Source organism: Cokeromyces recurvatus (assembly GCF_025118155.1).
Source record: "Cokeromyces recurvatus strain NRRL 2243 chromosome Unknown BX663scaffold_2, whole genome shotgun sequence".
NCBI lineage: Eukaryota > Fungi > Mucoromycota > Mucoromycetes > Mucorales > Mucoraceae > Cokeromyces > Cokeromyces recurvatus.
This window is the reverse complement of record NW_026251388.1, coordinates 452,257-470,112: the sequence shown is the minus strand read 5'-3', so window position 1 is coordinate 470,112 and position 17,856 is coordinate 452,257. Positions and strand designations below refer to the sequence as shown.

General features: G+C 31.8%; 7 protein-coding genes across 7 annotated transcripts; 3 read left to right on the top strand and 4 right to left on the bottom strand.

The window, feature by feature from the left end:
- Positions 1 to 1,486: 1,486 nt before the first annotated feature.
- Positions 1,487 to 4,483, bottom strand: BX663DRAFT_494491 (Piwi domain-containing protein). The gene is made up of 4 exons (XM_051525503.1): positions 4,113 to 4,483; positions 3,901 to 4,039; positions 3,675 to 3,827; positions 1,487 to 3,573 (listed from the first exon to the last, which is right to left on the bottom strand). The coding sequence occupies exons 1-4, from the start codon at positions 4,413 to 4,415 to the stop codon at positions 1,646 to 1,648; spliced, it is 2,523 nt and encodes an 840-aa protein (XP_051386993.1). The 5' UTR covers positions 4,416 to 4,483; the 3' UTR covers positions 1,487 to 1,645.
- Positions 4,484 to 5,137: 654 nt separating this feature from the next.
- Positions 5,138 to 8,411, bottom strand: BX663DRAFT_528862 (PMCA-type calcium-translocating P-type ATPase; the record flags this gene model as incomplete). Its single annotated transcript, XM_051530196.1, has 5 exons — positions 5,138 to 6,777; positions 6,899 to 7,276; positions 7,373 to 7,493; positions 7,681 to 7,911; positions 8,034 to 8,411. The coding sequence occupies 5 exons, from the start codon at positions 8,409 to 8,411 to the stop codon at positions 5,138 to 5,140; spliced, it is 2,748 nt and encodes a 915-aa protein (XP_051386992.1).
- Positions 8,412 to 9,141: 730 nt separating this feature from the next.
- BX663DRAFT_426620 (PI31 proteasome regulator N-terminal-domain-containing protein) lies at positions 9,142 to 10,434 on the top strand (the record flags this gene model as incomplete). Its single annotated transcript, XM_051522561.1, has 6 exons — positions 9,142 to 9,348; positions 9,384 to 9,539; positions 9,600 to 9,805; positions 9,863 to 10,039; positions 10,106 to 10,222; positions 10,275 to 10,434. 6 exons carry the CDS (start codon positions 9,142 to 9,144, stop codon positions 10,432 to 10,434), a joined length of 1,023 nt encoding a protein of 340 aa, XP_051386991.1.
- Positions 10,435 to 10,654: 220 nt separating this feature from the next.
- BX663DRAFT_494478 (uncharacterized protein) lies at positions 10,655 to 12,556 on the top strand. The gene is made up of 4 exons (XM_051525502.1): positions 10,655 to 10,740; positions 10,803 to 10,873; positions 10,979 to 11,175; positions 11,249 to 12,556. The coding sequence occupies exons 1-4, from the start codon at positions 10,683 to 10,685 to the stop codon at positions 12,447 to 12,449; spliced, it is 1,527 nt and encodes a 508-aa protein (XP_051386990.1). The 5' UTR covers positions 10,655 to 10,682; the 3' UTR covers positions 12,450 to 12,556.
- A 357-nt stretch (positions 12,557 to 12,913) lies between these two features.
- Positions 12,914 to 14,670, bottom strand: BX663DRAFT_494476 (uncharacterized protein). The gene has a single exon (XM_051525501.1). The coding sequence runs from the start codon at positions 14,491 to 14,493 to the stop codon at positions 13,078 to 13,080; it is 1,416 nt and encodes a 471-aa protein (XP_051386989.1). The 5' UTR covers positions 14,494 to 14,670; the 3' UTR covers positions 12,914 to 13,077.
- Positions 14,671 to 15,439: 769 nt separating this feature from the next.
- BX663DRAFT_528859 (uncharacterized protein) lies at positions 15,440 to 16,614 on the top strand (the record flags this gene model as incomplete). Its single annotated transcript, XM_051530195.1, has 4 exons — positions 15,440 to 15,736; positions 15,790 to 16,085; positions 16,174 to 16,388; positions 16,481 to 16,614. 4 exons carry the CDS (start codon positions 15,440 to 15,442, stop codon positions 16,612 to 16,614), a joined length of 942 nt encoding a protein of 313 aa, XP_051386988.1.
- Positions 16,615 to 16,624: 10 nt separating this feature from the next.
- Positions 16,625 to 17,563, bottom strand: BX663DRAFT_494474 (PdxT/SNO family). Its single transcript, XM_051525500.1, has 2 exons — positions 17,489 to 17,563; positions 16,625 to 17,402 (listed from the first exon to the last, which is right to left on the bottom strand). Exons 1-2 carry the CDS (start codon positions 17,520 to 17,522, stop codon positions 16,795 to 16,797), a joined length of 642 nt encoding a protein of 213 aa, XP_051386987.1. The 5' UTR covers positions 17,523 to 17,563; the 3' UTR covers positions 16,625 to 16,794.
- Between the last annotated feature and the right edge of the window lie 293 nt (positions 17,564 to 17,856).

Below are 17,856 nucleotides of genomic sequence, written 5' to 3'. Positions count from 1 at the left end.
AGGACTTGAAAACGCCAGAACTACCCCCTCCCAAATGACACATACTTTTACACAGTATAACTAAACCACAACTCAACTCATAAACAAAATCTGCAGTATATTGTGGAACAGAGGGATACTAATACCAGTAGAAATGTCTTTGATATTTCACATTCCATTAAGGAAAGAAGAAAAAGATTGCTTTATCTTATTTTATCTTAAATCAATTTCAAGTTAGAATACTTTAATAACAGCAATTCCTTCATTTGCTACCTTCTCCCATAAATAGTGTAGTGTCATAACTACTGCTTTTAACTCTTTTCCTCCTTTTTCTTTTCTTTTCTTTTTTTTTTTCAAGAAAAAAAAAGGGATTTACTAATAAATATGCATATATATATTTTTCATTGATAATCTAAACCCGGGTAATTTTAATGTAATTTATATCTTGATACTAATAAATAGACTAGTAGCAGTCTAAATGGAGAAGCGTACTGACTAATAAATGCTTTTGTCCTTAAAAGGAGTGTTAAGAGTAAACCCTTATTATCTTGCAGATGATCAAATTAAAAAAGATATTATATGCGTGTATAGCTGTCAGATAAATTAGGAAGATTATTTTTATAAATCAAGTAGGATAAGTTGTTGTTATGAAGGACCTTCTCATGCAACTTTTATTTCACTACCAGATCCAATAAAGATTTGATTTACAAACCACTCATAAATATTATGTGGCTTAGTGTTCAGTATAATTTCCATTTTTATGTTTTTTTTAAAGAAAAAAATAAAATTTATATCTTGAAAGACCTCATAATAATATGGGCAAAAGTGCAAAGTTTTACAAACGACCTACAAAGAAAGAAAAAGAAGCTGTTGCATTAAAGAAATTAGTAGAACCTAAAGTCATTACAAAGAAGGGATCTAAAGATGCACAAAAGATCGCTGTTCCTACATCTTTAACTCAAAACAACAAAAAGAAATCGGTTGGAAATGAAAAGTCGGCTGATTCTGATGTTGAAATGACAGAAAAGGAAGAAGGAAAGAAAATATCAAAGGAAAAGAAAGAAATAGAACCTGAATTACCTGATTATGTTGATCTCTTTTCTGGTAAAAAGACATATAAGAAGATTCCTGGTAAAAGAAAGTAGATATCAAAAGCTAAATTTGTCATAAATACGATCAATGTAAAGTAAATACAACAATGTAAATCCACATCATACCAACACAGTTTATAAATACATTGAGTAGAATTAGTGTTATTAATAGAATAAAATTTTTTATTGTTATTACTGTCATTTATTTATCACTGTTGTCTTTATATCCACGAATGGAATAGTTGCTGATGTATTCCATTATTGAAGTATAGCATTATGCACAAAGACATTATTTTAAAATGTACCAGAAATATTAAGTTACAAATATTCGTACGCATATCAATGCAGCTTTAACGTATTAATGAAAAAAGAAAAAAAAAAAAAAAAAAAAAAAAAAAAAAAAAAAAAAAAAAGTATAAGTTTTATATGTGTTTATTATTTAAAGTTATACACAAATTTTATGTATAATAATATATTGTTAGATATAATTTCCATTAATTAATTGAATTTCTTTTTTAAAGCAATGTAATAATATAGCTGAGCGTTTACAATTGAAAAAAAAAACGAAGAGCTTTTTACATGAAATACATCACCTTTTGAAGCTCGGGCTTAACAACAGCAAAGCTGGCCATTTGAGCATCAGAATCAAGAGATTCAGATGTAGCATCAGTATCAGACCAGTTCTCACCGCGACGATGGAAGCGAGCACGAGCAGCAATCAAATCTGCATAATAAGCAGCAGGAACAATGGAGACAGCACGAGTGGCACGACCATAAATATAACAGAGGTTATAAGTCAATTCTTGAAGTGAATCAGAAGTGAACTTGTTCTCATCATAGAGGACATGGTAGTGAGTAGGACGTGAAGTACCTTGAAGACCAGCATGAGATTGAAGGTAGAAGTCGAATTCAAATGGATGTACAATATCAGTATCGACAACGGTACCAGGCATACAGTTGCCAGTACGATCAGCATCACGCATTTCAATAGGGAAGAAACGAGCATGATGACGCTTTTGAACAACGACAAAGGTAAGAGTGGGCTTGTAGGTCTTATCTAATGAAGCACAAGCAGCACGAATGGCAGCAACTTCAGAGTCCATAACTTGCTTGAATTGACCTTCAGAAACACCATCACGATAGAAAAGAATACGTTCAGGCTTTTGACCACAGGATTGATAGAAATTCTTAAGGACCTCCTTGATCATGTTAGCAAGATCAGCAATAATTTCAGTACGATTGGCTTGAACACGAATAGATGAAGAGTATCTTGAAGCACGGGCATCCATAGATGCAGAAAGAGCAGCAATAGAAGGACGATTCATATCACCAGGAGCAGGATGGGTGACATCAGCACCAATAATAATAGTGGGGCGTTGAGCAATGAAGGGAATATAAGGAGGGGTCAAGAACAAGTTCATACCACCCAACTTCATATTAACCTTAAGACAAACGTTAGCACAGTATTGCTTCTTAGCATCAGCAATATGCTTAGATTGAACACATTGAGTAGGAACACCAATGATAGTATCAGAGATTCTCTTAATTTCAGCATACAAAGGAACACCAGTATTAGGCAAAATACAAACGATAAGTTGAGGGTTAGCCTTAGCAGCATTACCAGCCTTCAACCAAGCTTCCTTCAAGGTACGTTCAATGTTACCTTGAGGGTCAGCGGAAGAAATAGGAGGTTGACGGTTAATGACATTCAAACCAGTATCAATAAAAGTTTGACATAATTCACGAATAAATCTTTGAATAGCAGGCATGGGAACATTACCAGCAAAGTTAACAACAGACCAAGAGCCAAGAGTAGCACCATGAGCAACCTTCTTACCTTTCAAGTTCCAGGCACCACCTTGAGGAGCAAATTCTGGTTCTTGAGAAGAAACATTATAAGAAATCTTGGGAGTAGGTAAAACACGAGCATTAATGACGGCCATATCGGGCTTAACAGCCATACCAAATTGTTGCATGTATGGGTTATCTCTGTATTGCAAAAGATTAAGACCTTGCTTGATCTTGTTAGCACGAACATTAGGTTTTTGACAAGTAAATTTGATCATTTCAGCTGTTTGCTTTTCATTAAGCTTCTTCATATGACGTTGACCAGGGATAACTTCACAGACTTCCATAGGCAAGTAAATATCTTTCTTAACAACAACACAAGGCAAGAAGGGGAAGTTAAGACGAGTGTTATACTGCTTGGCAAAGTAATTAGCAACAGTGATTTCATTGCCAGCATCATCCTTAAAAGCAGTTCTATCAGCAGAAGAAGGAGTAAGTTTAGTAATCTTATACTTGAGTTTTTTATCACCACGATGAACAGCCATGATTCTAAGAGATTTAAGAATCTTTTCAAGTTTAGTTAATTCACGATCAGGAATGCCGCGTCTAAGTTCATCGAGAGAACGACGACCTAAAATCTTGGCAACAACTTCAGGTAAAGGACCAGATTCATAGAAGGCAGTAGCGCTAACATCAATATTAATCATCATCTTGCCTATAAAAAAAATAATTGTTATCAACATTTAGTATATATTTTCCAAGTATGAAGCTAGAAGTTATCAATTCTATTTTTTTGTTAGAAAAAAAAAAACTTACCAACAGTGGGACGAGCAGATTGATAGTAACCTTGCCATACCTCAGCACCATTAGGGAGGGGACGCTTACCCTCAGGAGTAAAGAAGGAACGACCGACGGTAGTATGAAGGCTAGAAGGAAGATGACGAATAAGAACATCAAGAACCATAATAGCTAAAAATACAATAAAAATTAATCACAGTGTTTCTTTTCTTGTTTCATTGTTGTCAATGAAATTGTAACATACCAGTAAGACAGTTAGAAGTACAAGCAGACTGACCAATCAAGAAACGACGAAGTTCTTCCATATTAACTTCACCAGCTTTCTTAATACGAAGCTTGATGTTATTGCTGGCGCGTTTAGAATTTCCGGGTTCAAGTTCAATCTATATAAAATTTCTTAATTTTTTTTTTTTTTTTTTAAATAATAAACATATTCATTATAAAAAAAAATCATACCTCAAATTGTTTAGCTTGCTCTTCACCCAAGTTAAGGGGCTTAGGAGAGAAAACATTCTTACGACCATCAAAAACGGCCTTAATGCCATTTAAAATACCTTGGCCATTAGTGTCTTCAAAAGCTTTCCAAATCTTACGATACAAAACAGCAGGCATACCAGCAGGGTCAAAAGTAACATCATAATGATGAATGTTCTGAGTAGGGAATGCAGTTACTTCAAAAAAGTTGGCTCTGACACGAACTGGCTTACCAGCTCTACCAGCACCAGGTCTTTTAACAAGTTCAGTTAATTCAAGAGACATTTGTTAAACAATAATTTTTTTAAAAAAAAAAAATAAAAAAATAAAAAATAAAAAATAAAAATAAAAAATAAATAAATAAATAAAAAGAAGAAAAAAATATAAAATACAAAATGAATTGAGAAAATTCAATAAATAGGAGATGTAAGACGTCACTCGTCGAAAACTTTTTTTTTTTTTTTATAAATATTCATGTATTCCTATTATTTATTAAAAAAAAATTCTTTTATGCATCATACATATAGCCAATAAAAATACATATTTTCTCCCCTTTTACTTCAAAATAAATAACGTTTATTTCATTTTAATGGCTTCTTCAAGTGGATGATATTCTTCTTCATTTTGATTTGTAGCTTCTTGTTTTTGTTGTTGACTTGGACAATTTAGGGAGAGTGAAACCCATCTATCTGGAATTAAACGTATAATAATGCCCACTGGTAATGAAATTAGACCAATTAAAATACATATAGCCCATAAGTTTATATTAAGCGGCTTTGTTTGAAAAGCTGCTCCACCATATTGAACGATAAAAACTTGTCCAACTGAACTAATTGAAATAATAAATATAAACAACTTATTTTTATCTATTCCTTTGAACACATTCAAGTCATTATCAATTCTTCTGCAGCTAATGATATACATAATTAATTAAAAAAAAAGAAAAGAAAAGGTTTGTATGTATGTATGTATGTATGTATGTATGTTTGTGTGTAATCAACATCTTCTTACTTGATTTCATTAAATATTTGACAAAATACAAAGGCTGTAAAGATAACAGTTTGTAAAGTGGCTTCATTGTCGGATAAGTTTAATATATCTGTATAGATAAGTATTAAGGTAATACTCAATTGATATACAGATTGTCCAATAATCATTTTCCACATACTATAGTTTATAAGCGGTGCTGTTCTTCTTTCTGGTAATCGATTTAATAAATCAGAAGAAGGAGAATCTGTGGCAAGTGCAAGAGCTGCAAATGTATCCATAATCAAATTAACCCATAAAAGTTGAACTGTAGATAAAATTGATTTTTGTTTATCGTTCATTATACTAGATATCATTATTAATGTAACTGCTGTAATATTGATTGTTAACTGAAATTGTATAAATTTTTTAATAGAATCATTTACGCATCTCCCCCAGGCGATAGCTCGAACAATACTTGAAAAATTATCATCCATAAGAATTATACTTGATGCCTCTTTAGCTACTTCTGTTCCTGATATTCCCATACTAAATCCAACATCAGCTGCTTTCAGTGCTGGCCCATCATTCGTACCATCTCCAGTTACTGCTACTATTTCTCCTGTTTCACGTAAGGTATTGACTAATAGTCTTTTATCTTCAGGACTTGATCTCGCCAACACACTTAACTGAGGAAGTATCTTTATTCGTTCACATTCATTTAACTTTCTAAATGTAGCTCCATCCATTGCAATCGTTCCCTTTGTATAGATACCACATTGACGTGCAATACTTTTAGCTGTTGATATATTATCACCTGTCACCATTCGAACATATATGCCAGCGCGTTGACAGATAGAAACGGCATCTGCTACGCCCTCTCTTAAAGGGTCTTCAATACCAATAATGCCTAATAACGTTAACTTCTTCTCTTCAATCATTTCTTCTAATGTTCTATCTGATGGCCAATTGTCAAAATCTTGATAACATAAAGCAATCGTTCTTAGACAACGCGTTGCATAACTTTGAATGATCTTATCTATTCTTATTCGATTTTCATCTGTCATAGCTCGAATAGAGATAGGATAGCTATCCTTCTGAGTTTCATAACATGGATCATGCATAGATAGAATCGAGCTACAACTATTTAATAAGAACTCTGATCCACCTTTCAGATGGGCACGGTAAATAGGTTTCCCATCTTCATCGTAAATACGAATTACAGCTGCCATTGCCTTTTGAGATGAGCTAAAAGGAAAAAGGGTCTCAAGATGCCAAGACGATCTTAGCAACTCAAAGGGTTCTGAACCTAAACAATCCCTTGCAAAACAAAGCATAGCAGTTTCTGTTTTATTACCTACTAATGATTTATCGCCCATCATGTTCATATTTTCAAATGAAGTTGAATTAACGGCAATAGATTGATTTATGACATTTTTTACTGCAATAGGGACTTTATTCTTGATATGATCTATATTGATTAAATCATGGTAACGCGAAATAGGAGGATTTTTAAGAAACCGAAACGAAGATCCAAATGTTCCTGCCACAACTTCCATTCGATTTTCTGTTAAAGTACCTGTTTTATCTGAGCAAATGGTTGTAGCATTTCCTGCAGTTTCACAAGCTGCTAATACTCGTACAAGGTTGTTATCCTTTAACATTCTTTGTGTTGCATAAGCTAAAGCTAATAATAGTAACAATAACAATAGCAATAATAATAATAATAATAATAACAATAATAATAATAATAATAATTTAGATCATGTGTTTTTTTTAAAAAAAATAAATATATTATATACCTAAAGTGACGGCAAGCGGTAAGCCTTCTGGAACAGCAATGACAATGACAGTGATGGTAGTAATTAATATTTGCATAACATGAGAAATAATATCCGATGGTAGAGTAGAAAGGCTCCCGGTGGTGTAACCAATAACAGAACGGGAAATAAGCAAAAACATTAAAAAGACAGTAGCAAATAATCCATATTTCGCAATCTGAGTCGCCAAAATATCCAGTTTATCTTGTAAAGGTGTATTTTCATTCTTTATGCGGAGTGTCATCAATGAACGTCCATGAAAGGAATAGGGCCCAACTGCTGTCACTAAATAAGTGCCTATACCTTCAATTACTTTAGATCCTGAAATTAAAAATGGATTTGGCGCTTGCCCCTCATTCTCTTTTCTTTTATTAATAATTTCTTGGAATTCACTTTCAGATATGCATGTAAAGAAATGAACAGAGTCTAGAGATCCCCTTTTTCTTTTTTTATAACCTTCCTTCCATGATAATTTGAGAACTGCATCTGACTCTCCAGTAGCACTGGATTCATCACATTTTAAATTATTCCCCTCTATAAAGATACCATCTGCGCAGACAATTTCTCCTGGCTGTAGCTTTAATACGTCTCCCACTTGTACATCATAAACAGATATAAGCACTTGTTTACCAGAACGAATAGCCTATGTATAGTCATAAGAAAGAAAGAAAGAAAAAAAAAAGAAAACTAATCCCTTTCCCCTCCTCTTCCTCTTCTTCCTCCCCCTCATTTTTTTTTTATTTATTTCATGTAGAATTAGTTACATATACATCTCGGTCTTCTTTTTTAGCATTTAATGAACGAAATTGCTTTTCTTTCCGATAATCATTTACACTAGTAACAATCACCACTAATAAGATGGCAATAATAATAGCTACGCCTTCTATCCATTTTACGCTAGGTACTTTATTACCTGAACTATCATACTCTACCGTATAAATGTCTTCATAAATACCTATTGATAATGAAATTATAGCTGAACCAGTCAGAAGTAACTTTTTTTTTTTTTTTTGTAATAGAGAGTTTAATATTACATATACATACATACATACATACATACATACATGCATACATACATATGAATATATACATGTCTGTATTTTTTTTTATTACTTACTAAAATCTTATCTTGAAACGTATTCCACATGAGTTGCCACAATACGACTTCCTCTACTTTAGGTAGAGTATTAGACCCAAACACTTGTTTCCTTTGCACAAATGTATTCGAGTCATTTGGTGAAAGTGGGAGCTGAGGATTATAAAATTCATCCTCTTGTTGTTGTTGTTGTTGTTGAAGAAGATCAAACATGCGGATATACGACAAATTTCCTTCATTCCATTCGATACCTTTAGTGATGTCTGAATGTAATCCCTTTGCAATAGTATCGACGCCCCCCATGTATTCTATTAAATCAAGTCGCGCTTGATCTACGATAGATATCATTTGTTCACGAGAAAAGGCGAATGGATTTGAAGGATCTAAATGTGATTGCATAAGTGTATCATCAAATAAGTTTGTTTTAATGTCTTTTTGTGAAGATATGGTTGCATCTGAATAAGAGAAGGGTGTATTTTTATTCTTATCTTCCATTTTTCTCTTTTTTTTAAAAAAAAAAAAAAAAAAAAAAAAAAAAAAAAAAAAAAGAAAGGGAGAGAGGGAGAAAGAGAGAGAAAAAAAAAAGAAAAGCAATAGTTCTATTATGCTAGTAAATTGAATTAGTAAGTGCAAGACTGTAGTTTATTGTTTTATGTGTAAATTATCCCTAAGAGATGATTAAAGGTATGAAGGGAGAGGTCTATTTACTTAATTTAGTCATACATAAGGGGAAGGAATCCTAGTGAAAACAAAGGTTATACAAGAGTGTATAGGAGAGAATTTAAGATGTAAATATAACTTTTACCTACTTCTCCCTAAAAAAAATAAAATTACAAAAAAATCTCCTGTCGCGTAATTTTTGTCTATAGTTTCCCTGGAAAGAGTTTTTTTTTAAGGGGGGTGAAGTATACTCTTCTTTAGAAAATATCAAGCTTAAAGTCAATAAAAAGTATAATAATACATGATGATACATAAATAAACGAATAGAAATATAAAATCAAGTATTGCATAAAAAAAAAATGACTTGTCACAAGACTGAATAGTATTAATATTATAATAGAAACAAAACTAGGAAATACAGTTTTTTTTTCTCTCTCAAAAAAAAAAAAAAAAAAAAAAGAAGAAAGTCATGTCAGAAAAACATAAAGAAAACATTTTAGATCCTTCAGTTATATTACATTCAACTTCCCAGATTGCGACTGAATTAAAGGATCCTTATGACGCCATTGCTGCTGCTACTCACGCCATTATGCTGAGTGTTGGTTTCCGTTTTGCAGGATTAGGTGATGACGCACGCCAAGGTATATACGCATGTTCAATATATACATATACAAATGTATATGAAACTATTAACATTATTTAAAATTAGAGGGAGATGGTAATGTAAGGAAGTTACCAGAAGAATGGAATGCCAACGGACCTCATAATTATAATTTTAGATATAGTCATCCGCAATCAAGTCTGACGTTTGTAATTAAAATTGTGAGGTTAGGAGGCAAATGCATTATTTTAGGCTTAGGTATTGGTGTAAGTAATAATTATATAGATGTCATCCATTATTGGTTACTTATACAATAATTAATATAGGATAATAAGACGGCAATATTGGATATATCAACAGAAGATTATACATCTGCCTCTTTCTTTCCTTATAATACTTCTTCTACTGATAGGCCTTTAGTGCATGGTTTTATTTCTTCCAATCGATTTGAAGATTTTATTAAAGCATTTAAATTGAATATAATTCAACGCTTAATACCTGGGTTAAATAAGCCTGGATATGAGGATAATAGGTTTCAGATAAAATAAATATGCAAATATGCAAACAAATGTTAATACTTTCTTAATAGTTCTGTTACTAATACTGCGGCAATTACAAATGAGCCTAATCCAAATACAGAAAGAAATCCTACTACGAGAGTTCCTATTCCAGGCTCAGCAGATTTTGATGATCCAGCTTACCCTGATGTAGGTGGATCTGATCTACGTCCTTTAGGAGGTGTTCGTAGTGGAATACGTATGCCAGGGTAAATAGCACAAAAAAGAAAATATTGTACATGTATATAAATATTTAACATACTTTTGGTTCATAGAAGTGGTGATGGCATGTTCGTTGGTCCTGATCATCCTATCTTTGGTAATCGAAGTGGCAATCGTAGTAGCTTAGACGACCCATCTGGCTTATTTGGTGGCCCTGAACCTTTGCCAAGGTAAATTAATAAAAATCATATACACAGCTATTAATTCTTACTTTTTTTTTAGAGGTTCTGTTCCTCCTGGAGCACGATTTGATCCTATAGGGCCTTTTGGAAGATTACCAGTTAGACCGCCTGGAAGAGGAGGTAATAACAGTAGACCAAGAAGACCTTTTAGTGGTGAACCTGATAATGATGAATTATTACCTCCCGTAAATTATATTTAACTTGTTTAAAAAAAATATTAATATTAACTTTTCCTTATAAATATTTAGGGTGGCTATAATGATATGTTTGGCTGAAAAAATAGCATTTTCTATTAGATAAGATAAATATAGTAATCTTATCAAAATGAAATACGTGTTTTGCTTATGTAAATAATAAATTGTTACTGAGCTTGAAATTAGCATATAAAAGGAATTATCAATATAGAAATCATGTTTTTTTTTTTTTTTGTTTTTCTTAAATCATAAACATGACATCAGAACCTTCATTCGTTGTATTTTCAGGTGGATCTGCCTGCAATCATATTGGTACTTGAATAATATATAAGACATTGAGGTTTTTTTTTGTATATTCTTAAAATTATTTCTAGTTAATGCATTTCAAGCAATTACACCTAGTGTTTGTTATGCGTTAGGTATTTCTGACAATGGCGGTTCAACTGTAAAGAAAATAATAATAATAACAATACTATCCATTATCATCAACAACTATATTTAATTAAATTATCTTCCTTTCTTTTTTTTGTTTTTTTTCTTTCTTTTTTAGAGTGAATTATTGAGGGTTTTAGGTGGACCTAGTATTGGCGATTTAAGATCAAGACTTACACGTTTAATTAATATTGATGGACATAATGTAGAAGAACAATCAGCTATTAAAGAATTACTCAGTTATCGCTTATCTTCGATGGGTGATGAGCATGCCGTTCGTGATGAATGGTCCTTAATTGTTGAGGGACGACACAAGTAAAGTATTAAAACTGAATTTCTATTCCATTCTTATAACCCAACTCATAAATCATCCAAAAAAAAAAAATAGATTATGGGAAAAGATCCCTATTGAGAAAAAGGAGACGATCAGGGGCTTTTTAGTCTTGTTTAACTTTGAAATATTAAAAAGAGCTCATAAACATTTCAATTTTTGCCATGGGTCGATTGGTAACTTTTTTTTAACAGGCGCACGCTTGTTTTTTGGTTCACTTGAAGCGGCTATTTTTCTTTTCTCATCGATTACTGCTATTCGAGAACCTACGTATGTTTTACCAATCATTAATACGAATCATACAGCGGCTATTGCTGCATTATTAGAGGATGGACAGATATTACATGGTCAATGTGAAATTAGTCATCCAGGGCAAAAGAAGGTAGATACGAGATCTATGAATCCTATTGATGCCTTTTCTAGACTAGCGTTGCCAAATTCACCATTGTTAGATAACGATGATGTAATGAATGGCAACTTAATCTTTAGTAAAACAACAGAAGAGAAATTACCAGCACCCATATCACGTATCTATTATATAAATGAATATGGTCAGGAGATTTATCCATTACCCAATCCAAAGATTCTAGATCATTTAAAGAATCGTACAGAACTTGTTTATTCTATTGGTTCCCTTTATACTTCCATCTTACCTTGCTTAATATTACGAAAGGTTGGATATGCTATCTCTCATTCACCTTCATTACACCATAAAATCCTTATCCTGAATGGTTCCACAGATCGTGAAACAGACGGTTACACTGCCCTTGATTTTATAAGAACAATTACAGATGCATTGAATGAAAGTCAGCTGATTGATGCACGTCGTCAATTTTATGATACGCATATTGAAGAGGACGCGTTATGTCAAAATGGCCATTTATCAAATGACTCTTATCGCAGACCAGTCGCTGATTTTAATTCCAAACGTTGGCCACTAACGCCATCCCTTGGTCAACTTCAAATATCCCGAGCACCTAGCATCGTTGGCGGTCAAGAGGAAGGTTATCCCTCGAATGGTTATTTTAATTTTTCGCAGTCTTTCGATATCCCTTCTGAATTGATTCCTGATCAGCCTCCATCGACCTATATTACTCATTTAATTTACCTTTCAAATTCACTTATTCCTGTAGACGTGGAAGCTATTGAATCCTTAGGTATCCAATGTATGGTGGTGGAAGCAGATCCAACAAGTGAAGAACCTAAATATAATTCTGCATCACTCCAAGCTGCACTTGAAAGAATTATAAAAACATAACAAGGTATTGGAAACATATACAAAATATAGAAGAAGAATATGATGAATAGCAAAACACATTATTTATAATAAAAAGAATATCGATATAACACTTTTATGTAATAAACAGGGTCCACAAACATGTATAAATTGTAGTGTGATATATAATTCTATTAGTGGTAGTAGTAGTATATATTTATTTACTTTTTTTTTTGACTCATAAGTGTGCAATATATATATATACGTATATAAATGTATATATTCAAAAGGATTACTACTGTAATGATTCTTTATGATCATTATAAAAAGATGTGCCAAATCAATTGTGAACTGCTAATTGGAGAATGGCTATTATATCAATGATAAATTATTTCCTAATATTAAAATAGTGTATACAAATATTTATATATATATATACTAACGTCAATTTATACATCAGTAGTATAGATGAATTCAAGCTTATAATAATATTTCTATATAAGGAACAGTCTTCTATGCTCTCTTGTCAGTATTGATAGAAAAAAAAAAAGAAAGAAAGAAAGAAAGAGAGAAAGAGAGAGAGAGAGTATGTGTGTGTCAGTGAGTGAAAGAAAGATTCATTTTATTGCTTATAGTCTTTTTATATAGTACAAAATTACATTAATCTCCTTTACCAAATAGGTTCGTCGTCTTCAAAGTTATCATTTATATTATAAAGGATATCATCATGAGCCATAAAGGTTTGCATAGCATATTGAGAGTTTATAAAAAGTTCATCAACAGACTCCCAAAGTCCTTGTAAAGATTCTTCTTCTTCCTCCATTTCCTCCTCCTCCTCCACTTCCACTTCCGCTTCCACTTCCTCTTCCTCTTCATCAAACTCAAACTCATATCCCAAGTTACTACTTGTAGGATCTTCATCTGTAAAATATGGATCAATATCTAACTCATCGTCGTAATACATCATATCTTCATGATCTAAATGATTAAAATATTCATAAGCACTGTTTCCTTCATCTGTCCACGTGTAAAGTCGTCCCATATCATCTTCAAAATAATTCACTAAATCTTCAAGCAAGATATCATTAGCATCAACAATTGAAGATGTCTCTATGATATTTCTATCAAAGAAGTGCTCGCCTTTATAGGTATAGTTAACAGCATAACGGTCAATATTTTTGAAATAAGTATGAAAATCACAAACAACTTTATCAGATGCTTCAAAGCCCATAACATGATCTGGTTCAATGTTATTTGCAGTTAGACAGAAACTAGATAAATTCTGGAATCTTGCCATCACATACTGGAGAGGCTTAATATCAAGCCGTAATACTCCTAATTGAAGATTTGTTAAAGGGGATTCTCTTATTACATCATCAGAAGGCACATCCTCAGGTGTATCTATAATTTTGCTAAAATGATTTAAATGAAGCACTTTAAGTTTCTTGCTGTTGTTCAGCAAACTCGTTAAATTGATCACATTGACCTCCTCTCTTAGTATGAAATCGCAGCATGCTCTTAATTCTATCAAGTTGGGAAAGTCAGAGATAAACATCACAAGTCCACCATAATTCTTTAAGGCTCCATTATCATCTATATCCATAATATCAATAGATTGGATGGTAGCACGAAATCTGTAGTTGACCCAAAGATGAAATCTTCTTACTGCGGGACTACATACTAAATGATTAAGAAGTTTGATCGCTTGAATATGAGGCATCAATGTCTCTCTACTATTAAGGATTTTAAGATATTCGTACGGATTCAAGTTGTCAAACTGTAATTCAATTAGATTCGGACAATGATTAATTATCGATCTTAACATCTCTGGGCGACCAAGATCTGATGATTCAGAGGAAATTGTAATATGTGTGATTTTAGGACCAAAAGTAGGATATATTGTCAAGTCAGTAAGAAGTGAAGGGAAGTTAAGATCGTGTAAATTGATATATAAATTGTCTCCTAATAAAGGATTAATCATATGATGCCATGATTTGGAAACAGGTAGACATTTCTTGAGATCATCCTTTTTCAAATGTTTAAAAATTTCTTTCCAAATTTCTGTTGGTAATTGAAATATTGACATTTAATTATTATAAAGGGGAAAAGAAAAGAAAAGAAAAATGGTACTACATATGATAATGAAACAATTATTTGAAAAAGATAAATGAGTCATAATAAAGTTAAATAAGGCTTTTTTTCTGCTTCTTTTTATGCAATCTTTTGATGTTTTACTGAGCTTAAATCTCAAGTAGTTTGACTTGCTGTCCTCCACTAGGAGAGGCGTCCTTAGTGACCTTCTTTCAAAATAGCCAGTAGTAGAGTTAGAAAATATATTTCAACTATAAAAATATTTAATTATAGATTCAAAATATGAACATTAGCTGTTAAATAACAGCTCTCAACGACCAGATGAATACTGCATAATAAAACTACGTAATCATTGTTTTGTTTTTATTTGATCTCGAAGAATTTTTTTTTTTCATCCTTGTATGTCTAATACAGCTGGTCAGTTTCTCTATCTCTCTCTTCTTATAAGAGATAATAGTATTGTATGTAAAAAACACATACACACACACATACACACACTATTAATTAATAGTATAATAGCGTGTCTGTATAATTAATTACGGTATGCATTTTGTTTTTATTGGTATGCATTATTTATGTAAACATACAGCAGATCTAGGACAAAGTAAATGAATAAATAAATACTCTACAGGCAAGTTTTCCTTTTTTTTTTCTTTTTTTTTCTCTCTCTCTTGTAAGTTTGAATATAAAACTAAAGGATGGGGCATAATCAGGACGATACAAAGCTTCATCACATATCGTTAGCCATTAACACAAATAATGTATTACGATTGCCCAGCAAGATACCGAACATGCCTACTATGGATTTAAAATATAAAAAGAAAACATCCACTATTATACCTCCTTATCTTCAAGGAAGTTTACCTATCTTTACGTATTGTATAGTCAGTATTGTTATGACTGTAACAAACAAATATGTCGTTAGTGGTGGTGATTTCAACATGTTCTTTCTCTTGCTAACAATTCAAAGTATCGTAACGGTCATCTTTTTACAGATATTTAAATTCTTAAACTTGATTCAATATCGTGAATTGGAAATAGAAACAGTTAAGAAATGGTATCCAATTGTTATTTTTTTGGCTGTCATGATTTATACAGGATCTAAGGCTTTACAATATTTACCTATTCCAGTGTATACCATTTTTAAGAATTTGACAATTATTTTAATTGCATATGGTGAAGTTCTTTGGTTTGGAAGTAATATTACATCCATGATGTTAGTTTCGTTTTTATTAATGGTAAGATATAAAAGAGTACACTACAATCAACATCAAACTAATGATTGAAATAGACATTATCATCTGTTATTGCTGGCTGGAATGATGTATCTAGTGTAATTAAATCTCTACTGGATGTAAGAGCTATACCGTTAACTACAAGTACATCTGCTGTCCTTGGTTATATTTGGATGATTATAAACTGTTTTTCATCTGCTTCTTTTGTGTTATACATGCGAAAACGTATCAAATTGACAAATTTCAAAGATTTTGACACTGTTTATTACAATAACATCTTATCAATTCCATTACTTATGATTCCCAGCTTATTATTAGAAGATTGGTCATCTCAAAATCTACTATTAAACTTGTAAGGCCTACTTATAAAAAAAAAAAAAAAAAAAAAAAAAAAAAAAAAAAAAACTCGTTTTTATTATTATTATTATTATTATTATTAGTCCTCCTGAACAATGTCAGATACGTATTTGGGCCATGATATTCTCGGGTATATCAGCATTTGGTATGTCCTATGCATCATCTTGGTGTGTTCGTACAACTTCTTCTACTACATATTCAATGGTTGGATCACTAAATAAACTACCCATTGCCATCTCTGGTATCATCTTTTTCGGTGATCCAGCAACCTTCGGAAATGTCTCTGCAATCATGATTGGTAATATCATTTTTTTTTAGCCCAATATATATATATATATATATATATATATATTTATTTATATACATGTATTCATCTTTGTTATATAATAGGATTTATTGCAGGCTTAGTTTATTCATATGCTAAAGCTTTCCCAAATCAAAATTCGAAAAACATGTCAAATTATACAGTTTTATCAACTTCAAGTCAAAATCATTCTGATGCAAATAACGCAAATGAAAAATAATAGATATAGAGTAAATAATTCAACTATTTTTTTTATTGTTAATAATTATTATAAATACATATATATAAAATGTCTTTATTCCAGTTAAAAATTATAATCAAATATACATTATTTGTATATGTATGCATATTATATTAATTTTATAAAAAATGGGTATTTTTCTATTGTATTCTATAATCATTAATTTTGTTGTTTGTATTTAAGAGACATATTAACAAAAAACCTATGAAGACGATCGTCACTTGTTAATTCAGGATGGAAAGCAGTAGCAAAAAGATGATCCTCAAGGACAGCAATAGCCGTCTCAGCCTCTGTTTGGCCATGTTTTTGTTCTAAACGACCCACAATCTTAACTTTAGGTGACTTGATCTCCTTGATAACAGGGGCACGAATAAATACAGCAGCAAAGGGTTCTTCACCTACCAACTCAGGTAAATGTAACATAGTCTGGAAACTTTCCTTTTGAGATCCAAATTGATTACGGTTTACAACAACATCTAATGCATTAAATAGTTGCTGTCCTCCTTTCTTAGCTCCTGTGGCTTCCTTTGCCAACATAATCATACCTGCACATGTGCCCCAAGTAGGCTTTTTCTGAACAAACTTACGCAAAGGTTCCAACATGTTACAACGTTCGGCAATAAGAGCCATTGCCGTGGATTCACCACCAGGAATAATAAGACAATCGACAGAATTCAACTGTTCTTCAGTACGGACTGGAATCACTTCTTTCACTTCAGGAATTCTCTTTAACATGTGAATATGTTCTATGAAAGCACCTTGTAAAGCTAATATCATTTATAAGCCATCTTTTCTATATAATATCGAAAAAGAAAATACCCTCCTCTTTTTCTTTTTGTATCATTTTACCTACCAAGAACACCAACAGTAAGAGATTCCGTAGTCATTTTTTATACACTTGATAATAATAATAATGAAAAAAAAAAAAAAAGGAAAAAGAAAAAGATTGGACATTCAGAAGAATCTCGAATAAAAAATGACTCTAGATGATTTGCTTCAAGTCACATTTTGCTTTTATCTCCGAATTTTGGCTTTATATAATCTATCAATTATTCCTTATAAAACGCTTTCTTCAAAAAAAAAAATAACTCGGATTTATAAGACTATTTAATGAATATATTTATATATTATATAATGCCATTTTCATTATTTTTCAAACTTTCTTCTACTATTCTTATAAATAGATACTATGTGATTGTAAAACAAAACTTTTTTTTTTTA

Bases quoted from the DNA above. Each gene is read 5' to 3' on its own strand.
- BX663DRAFT_494476 (XM_051525501.1), bottom strand. From the start codon at position 14,493: ATGTCAATATTTCAATTACCAACAGAAATTTGGAAAGAAATTTTTAAA.
- BX663DRAFT_494474 (XM_051525500.1), bottom strand. From the start codon at position 17,522: ATGACTACGGAATCTCTTACTGTTGGTGTTCTTG. The intron at 17,403-17,488 runs GTAGGTAAAATG...AAATGATATTAG, and splicing joins TCTTACTGTTGGTGTTCTTG to CTTTACAAGGTGCTTTCATA.
- BX663DRAFT_494478 (XM_051525502.1), top strand. From the start codon at position 10,683: ATGACATCAGAACCTTCATTCGTTGTATTTTCAGGTGGATCTGCCTGC. The intron at 10,874-10,978 runs GTAAAGAAAATA...TTTCTTTTTTAG, and splicing joins CTGACAATGGCGGTTCAACT to AGTGAATTATTGAGGGTTTT. The intron at 11,176-11,248 runs GTAAAGTATTAA...AAAAAAAAATAG, and splicing joins ATTGTTGAGGGACGACACAA to ATTATGGGAAAAGATCCCTA.
- BX663DRAFT_494491 (XM_051525503.1), bottom strand. From the start codon at position 4,415: ATGTCTCTTGAATTAACTGAACTTGTTAAAAGACCTGGTGCTGGTAGA. The intron at 3,828-3,900 runs GTATGTTACAAT...TTGTATTTTTAG, and splicing joins TACTTCTAACTGTCTTACTG to CTATTATGGTTCTTGATGTT. The intron at 3,574-3,674 runs GTAAGTTTTTTT...TTTTTTTTATAG, and splicing joins ATCTGCTCGTCCCACTGTTG to GCAAGATGATGATTAATATT.